This window comes from Culex quinquefasciatus, chromosome 3 (genome assembly GCF_015732765.1).
Source record: "Culex quinquefasciatus strain JHB chromosome 3, VPISU_Cqui_1.0_pri_paternal, whole genome shotgun sequence".
Lineage (NCBI taxonomy): Eukaryota > Metazoa > Arthropoda > Insecta > Diptera > Culicidae > Culex > Culex quinquefasciatus.
In genome coordinates, this window is record NC_051863.1 from 83410849 (window position 1) to 83418299 (window position 7451).

General features: G+C 36.5%; 1 protein-coding gene across 1 annotated transcript; it reads left to right on the forward strand.

Moving 5' to 3' along the window:
* The first annotated feature begins 5820 nt into the window (after positions 1-5820).
* Positions 5821-6909, forward strand: LOC119770094. The gene is made up of 2 exons (XM_038264321.1): positions 5821-5940; positions 6005-6909. Exons 1-2 carry the CDS (start codon positions 5863-5865, stop codon positions 6587-6589), a joined length of 663 nt encoding a protein of 220 aa, XP_038120249.1. The 5' UTR covers positions 5821-5862; the 3' UTR covers positions 6590-6909.
* Positions 6910-7451: the final 542 nt, after the last annotated feature.

Consider the following 7451-nt stretch of genomic DNA (forward strand, 5'->3'; position numbering starts at 1 on the left):
CCCCCGTCCTTTGGATTGGTAAGCAAAAATGCTAACCATGACGACCATGACGCCATAGGCCATGACGCCTTGGTGAGCTTGGACTGGAATTAGGAATACTGTTACAGAGAGCGAGTTGTGGCGCTATAACCACGGCAAATAGTGTCTGTGGAAGGGCGGCATTCGTGGAATTACAATGTCCCATCCCAGAGGGTCACGGAGTACCAAACCTTCTTAGCATGGTGCTCCCAACGAATACACTCAAACCCCGATGGTTTGACACCAACTGTTGTCAAACGAACGGGGTCACTTTTTAGTTTGACACCTTTTTTACATGGAGTTCACACACACTACTGAACGTTTGTTTTGATAGTGTGCGTGAGCGCCCTGTAAAAAGTGACTGTTCGTCACTTTTTAGTTTGACTTTGACCAACCAACGAGGTACAAACTAAAAATGTGTCAAACGAAAATGTGACCAACCACCGGGGGTTGAGTGTACCGTGTATGGGCTGTACTCGTACACGAACCTCGCGTTTTAAACCGAACCTTGCACCCTGGGTACAGAACGCCGTGCAGGCGACGATGCACAAAAGAGACAAAAATAGTTCCCTCACGTTCCCTCTGCAATAACGTGGTGTTTCATTCTCCGTTGCAGTCACAATACAGTGTTTGCCGCAGAGAGAGTGAGAAACTGTCAAATTCTGCAACTGACTGCCTGTTTTAGAGCGTCCAATTTCCCGGGGTTACAAATTTCCCGAGAAACGGGAAATTTTCAGCTAATCTCCCGGGAAATCCCGGAAATTCCCGGGAAATTTAAAATTTATTGAAAGTGGTTATGGTCTTGGTTTTCAAACATCATTCAACTACAAGAAAATGTATTTTGGTATTTTTTGATGAGAAATTTTAAACATGTCTCTGTGACCAGTTTATTGAAATGAGAAAAAACATGCAGAAATCATGTTTTTCATGACAAATACTTGTTTCAGCTCTTGAACAAATGGTAAAGCTTGTTAGTGTTGGTTTTACTCCAAACATCCCAATGTTTTCAAATATTTTAGCAAACTTTGAATACATTCTAGCATTTTTTGAGAACAAACAATAGAGTAATTTATCAATGATTTTTTTTTGTATTATCATGTTGCATAAATTAAATTACACGATAAACTAACATCAATCCACGTCTTCTATTTTTCACATTCAACCCTCTAACACCTCTAGTTGCACCGGTGCTCTATAATTCTTTTACTTCAAATTGTAATTGATTTAGTACTAGGTATTCAACCAATTGAATTAATTCTTCATGCACAAATTCGATTTTCATCTCATTTGATCATGGTAAACAAAAACGTAAAAAAATCTCAATTTTAAGTTGGAGGTAAGGAGTTAATATTGTTTTGATTAAATTACATCAATCTGTTGAAATTCAATAATAATTAAATTTGTAATAATTTAATACTCTTTAAACAAGATCTATTCCCAGTTGCCTTAAAGATTAGTATTATCAGAAATAATTCTGATGTCATAATTTCTGATAATCTGATAAATTATATATAAACCAAACAAAACATTTAATTTAACAAAATCATGTTAAGTTTGTTCATTTATTATTTTTTCAGAGCATTTTCAAAAAAAAGTTCAAAAAATTTAAGAAATGTATACTTCCGCTTGATTTTCGGGAATTCCCGGAAAATTTACAAATTTCCCGGGAAACGGGAAATATTTTTTTTTGAAATCCCGGGAATTCCCGGGAAATTTTTTCTCGGGACGGGAAATTGGACGCTCTACTCCCTTTTTAAATCAAACTCACAGTTAAATAAAAATGTCAAGTTAACAAATGCTTTGACCAAATAAAAAAAGCAATTTAATGCTTAAATAGTTGTTAAAATTCCGTACAAATTCGTATTATGCGAAATATTCCTAACAAAAATTCCGGCCTGTTAAAAATCCGCGAAGAGGGTTGAAAATCCGTTGACTGTCATAAATTGGGTCTTAAATGAAGCTTAGATTGCTGATATTATTGTTTACAACGATAAAGCTTATTTTTCTGAGTACAATGACCCTTTGTACGACCACAAAGAGTTTAAAATGGATTTTAAATCAATTTGGAAAAACTAACTTCGCGGTCCTTCTTGACAGAAAAGTTCCTACTTGGCAGCTCGTTCCAAGGGGACCATAGTTGATCCATCGAAAAAATGTTGTCTAGTCAATTTTTTTTGTATTAACATGAAAAAAGTGGTCAGAAATGGTTTTTAATCGTGTTTTTTACCGTTGTACATAAAAATTTACATAGGGCTTTGGTACTCAATTACGCCGTCCCTGCCCGCGGTCGTATGTATCAGTGTCATTTGCTGAAAGCCACGAACCCGCCGGATGTGGATATTTCAATTATGTAATGATCGAATTTATTCTGTGTCATTAAACATTTAGGGCGCAAAGAAAGAATTTACTCCCGTCATGCTTCGCAGTTGAATGTTAGTTTCGTCTGCTGCCGGCTGCGTTAGAGTGCCAGCAAAGTTATTAGCACAATCATTCAACGTCATTAGGGCAAGCCACATTTCTCGGCATGAAGACGATGATGAGATGGAGGATGGAGGAGGACGCCGCCAGCAGCAAAGGAACAGGAACCAAAGGGAAATTAGGAGGCATGGCATGGGGTAGGGCATAATTTGAGAAGTGAGCTTTTCTCGGCGAAACAAACGCGTCTGGTAATGATGACGACGATATGTCAGTTTTCTCAGTTTCGTATTGTTTTCCGTGTGCGTTTGCTTATCTAGAGTTGTATCAAGTGCTCGTTTGTTATAGACAAATCCAGCGAAAGCTCAACGCTGCTTTTTGATGGTGAGAGATTTGACAGCTTCCATACTAAATGTCTCGATTTTCATACTTTTTGTTAATTTTCTTCTAAAATAAAATACTTAACATATGAAAACTATATATTTTTGGTGCCCAAAATTCCTGCTGAATCGAATGGTGTACTTATCTCAATTGCAAATTTTTCGAACAGTTTTTATTTTAATAATATTCTAGACACATTTTGTGCACCTAATCAATCAATACTTTTATCATACATAATCAATTTATTGCTTAAAAATTGAGTTTTCCTGAGCTCGCATATTCAAATACATGGAAGCTGTCATTTCTAACACCATTGGCCACCTAGCGGCCATTTCAAACTGGATACGTCTATTAATGATGATTAACGTCGCTGGCTTGACGAATTACTAAGCATAGGATATTTGGGTTGTGATTTTGGCCAAACATTGAAGGATCTGACATTTTTAACCTAAGAGTTGTTAGATGAAATGGATGTCAGATTTGATTCCCAGATTTATGAACTAATGTTCAGATAACCTTTATGCTTACTACAAAGGAGATGAAACGAAAGAATTTAATGAACTTCATAAATAGACCTCGTAGACCCACCTTCACGAGTTCATATGTGTGTGTCTGGATGTGAATCCGTGCACCGAAAAAAAAAATATATATATATACACTCAATTATCTCCGGACTGGTTGAATCGAGTAAAGTCCTTCAAAAGATATGCTAAAAAAACGATTTTGGCCAAGGTCCGGAATATTGTAAAAAGGGTGGTTTTTGTAAGAAACCCCGTCTTCTTGTACATTTTTAGAAAGGTATTTGAAAGTTCTTTCAAACGATTGAAGATCTGAAAACCTTATCAAAAGTTATGAGTATTTAAGTGCTTTTTGTTTACTTTTGGAGGCCGGATCTCAGATAATTGGGTCCTAAAATGAATTGTTTACAGCGATAAAGCTTATTTTTCTGAGTACAATGACCCTTTGTACGACTACAAAGAGTTTAAAATGGATTTTTAAATCAATTTTGAAAAATTAGCCTCGTGGTCCTTCTTGACAGAAAAGCTCCTACTTGACAGCTCGTTCCAAGGGGACCATAGCACTATGGGCCAACTCCATACAAACAGGCGGCCAAATTATTTTTTTGCTTTTTAAATGTTTTTTTCATACAAATTTGGGTAATTGTATGGTATTGAAATGATATACGTCGATTTTTATGACTTTTCATGTTTTTCAATAGTGGATTGTTTATAATAAATAGTCTTTTCAAACATTTGCAAGTACAAAAGAATTGCGTGTATATTTTATTGCAAGTTTATATTATTAAATTATGAATAAGCTAATACATCTCCACTTTAAGGACACAACCCCTCCCTCCATTTTCTTTCACCCCCCCCCCTCCCCTCCTCCTCTCCAACAAATTTTTGTTAAGCGTAATAAATCCATTTAAGTAAAATATTTATTATTTACTGCTGTGTGTTTCTTTTTGTGAGTCCATGCCATATAACTTGAGACCCACCGCCCCCACCCTTACGGGCAAAAATTGCGAAAATTTTAATTGTTAAATCAAATAACAGAAAAATTAATTTCATTCAAAATATTAATTATGAATTAAAACGATAAAATACAAAACATATTCTTACTAATCCTAGTGTTCTTGTTCATGAAAATTCATTTGATTATAGAGTTTCTGACGGCTTCAGGATATGTTAAAGGTACTTTTATGATGTTTTGTACTAACCAACATAGAACTTAAATGTGGATCAGTTTCATGGATTGATCGCAGAAATTCATCATGCTAAGTCAATATTTTGCTGAATACTTTTTTCGGTATCAAACTGATATTCTCCAGTTTCGCTTGAGAAAGTTCGGTACGAATACCTTATTTTTACTAAGGTAGTCAATTTTAAATGTAGGGAACAGAAAATTCCAATAAAGTCATTTCGAACTTCTTGAAACTAGGTATTGAATTTTGAAGCGACGATGCCCACGAAGTAGGTAGCAAAGCAAGTGAAATAAACGGGCGCATATGTAGATTGCAGCAAATTTTGATAAAACGTAAATGTTCAAAATAGCATATCTCCGAAAACGCAAAAAATCGCAGGCTGGAAATTTCAGCAATGTTAGATTATGATCCAATCTTTCAAATGATCTTAGTTTCATGTTTAGCATCGGTTAGCAAAAAAAGTACTCGATTAACAAACACAAAAAAAAATAAGTTTTGTCAAAAAAATGCTCCAGTTATTCGATGAAAACTTTGGTTTGGAAACAACATTTTATCTATAAATAGTTTCAAAGCTTATCTCATTACCTTTCCAACGATGTATAATTGTCCTAATAAAAAATTGAAAATGGCTGAGCTATGTTAAAATTAAACAATCAGCCTTTTTTACGAAAAACGCTAGTTTTTTACTCCATTTTTCGACTTTCAGCTTGCGTATCTCCGTAATGAACAAACTTTGAGCTTTGAAAATTTGGATTTTTCTTAGTTAGAATGTTTACTTTCGAGAAAAAAATACCAAAAAATATTTGGAGAAGGTCACTTTTTTGAAACTTGGCCACCCAATGTACCATAGTGCATAGTTGATCCATCGAAAAAATGTTGTCTTGTCAATATTTTTTTGTATTAAAATGAAAAAAAGTGGCCAGAAATGGTTTTTAATCGTGTTTTTTACCGTTGTACACAAAAATTTACATAGGGCTTTAGTACCCAATTCTTTGATCTTTGAACTGACTGGGGAAAGGTCGGCAAAATTAACTCATTTTGTTACATCCTATCGAGAAATTAAAAATGAGAGTGTGTGCAACATGAAGTTAAACTTTCTGTGAAGTTGCTGAGATTACCGTGGCACTTTGAAAAGTTTAACTCCATGTTGCACGCACACACTCTCACTTTTAATTTCTCGATAGGTCCGGCTTTGACGAATTTTGAGTTAAAATTACTCATGAATTAGCTATGTCAAATAAGCGTGTTAGAAAGCAAAACGTCAAATTTTACAACCGGCCTCAAATTTGCGCCAACTTGTCAGTTTCCGCCAGCGCTTGTGCAGAGAACTGCAACAGTTCAAGATGGTAAATTACGGAATTCATGATTCTGCTAAACTATTCGCGTACGCTGCATCACTGCTGCAAGAAATGACGATCGAGGCAAGTATCGGGTTTATTTAACTGTTCATCGATTTTGATCAACCTGATTCCCTCCCAAACCCAGCTAAGCAACCCAAACCTTCAACTTCCGGATGTTGATCGAATTATTGGTGCCGTGAGTCATGTCGTTCCTGTCTGGGAGGGACTGCTAACCGACATCCAACGTGCCAGACGGAGCGAGGCACAGTTGGTACCGAGGCCGTTTGTAATCAAGGTGGAACCATGGGTAACGGATTCTGTGTCCGTCCTGTTTAGCACCATCAAGGTACAGCTCGAAGCTTACAAGCAGCTCATTGACCAGCTTGAAGAAATGCCTGGAAAGCCTTCGCTGGAGAATCTGCTGACTGAGCTAGCAGAGCAGGGAAACGAATCGCTTGAGAGATTGCGATCGTTCATATCTGTGGAAACTGCGGACTTGGTCGTTGGAGGGATGGAGATGCGAGAAGCAGGAGAAGGTCAGTCGATGTCGGTTGAGAAGGAGGTCGCCATGGGACAAGGTCTGGAAGTACCACCTACGGGTGAAGCTGCGACGACAACCACCCCTGCAGTGATGAACTCGGAAGGTACTGCTCGCAGAGGTTCCGTGGCACGAGTCCTGTTGAATGACGTTTTTAATTTGCCGACTCCAAACAAGAAACAATACCAGTAACTTTAGCGTTGATTTAAGTTTAACCTCTGCCGGAAGTGCTACACAGCAAAGGTCAAAGTATGCAATAAAAGGTTTGCGGAACTGAATTTCACGAACAGAACTGGAAGAGGAAGAGACGTTAGAGCATGAAGAGAAAGAGTATCGTAGAGAGCGAGTTATAAGAGAAAGAGACAGCCAGAGCAAGAGATAGAAAGAGAAAGATATAGACAGAGAGAAAGGGAGCAGGCGATAGATAGAGAGAAATAAGAGAGAAAAAATGATCAATTAGTGTATATCTTTAAATCTTAAAAGGTATTTACTCAAATAAAAATCTAAGACAGTTAAATGTGTGTTTCTCATAATATTTTTTTTAGTTTTCATGTAAAAGATTAGGTCAATTTTTGACAACATTTTTCTAAAAAAGACCAAACCATCTAAAAGACCAATATATCTACACATCTGGAGCAACACGAGAAAAGGCCGGATTAAATACAAAGTGTTCAAATTTAATTTTTACCATCACTAAGGTTGCTGGTATAGTTTTAAAGAAAAAATTCAATGTTTTTATGAGGTCAACTAATTTTATGAGCTTTTAAAAATTACATATAAATTTTAGGTAAATTTGTTAAAAAGTCAGAATTTTGCCACAAAAAAATCGTCAAAACGAGAGTTTTGTTTTATAAAATTATCGATTCATATTGCATTTTAAACTGAATTCGAAGCCCGAACCAAAGTTTTCACATTTTATTTTAAATTTGTTGTGTGTGTGTGTGTGTGTGTGTGTGTGTGTGTGTGTGTGTGTGTGTGTGTGTGTGTGTGTGTGTGTGTGTGTGTGTGTGTGTGTGTGTGTGTGTGTGCAACCAACCAAACGGGACCACGCGGC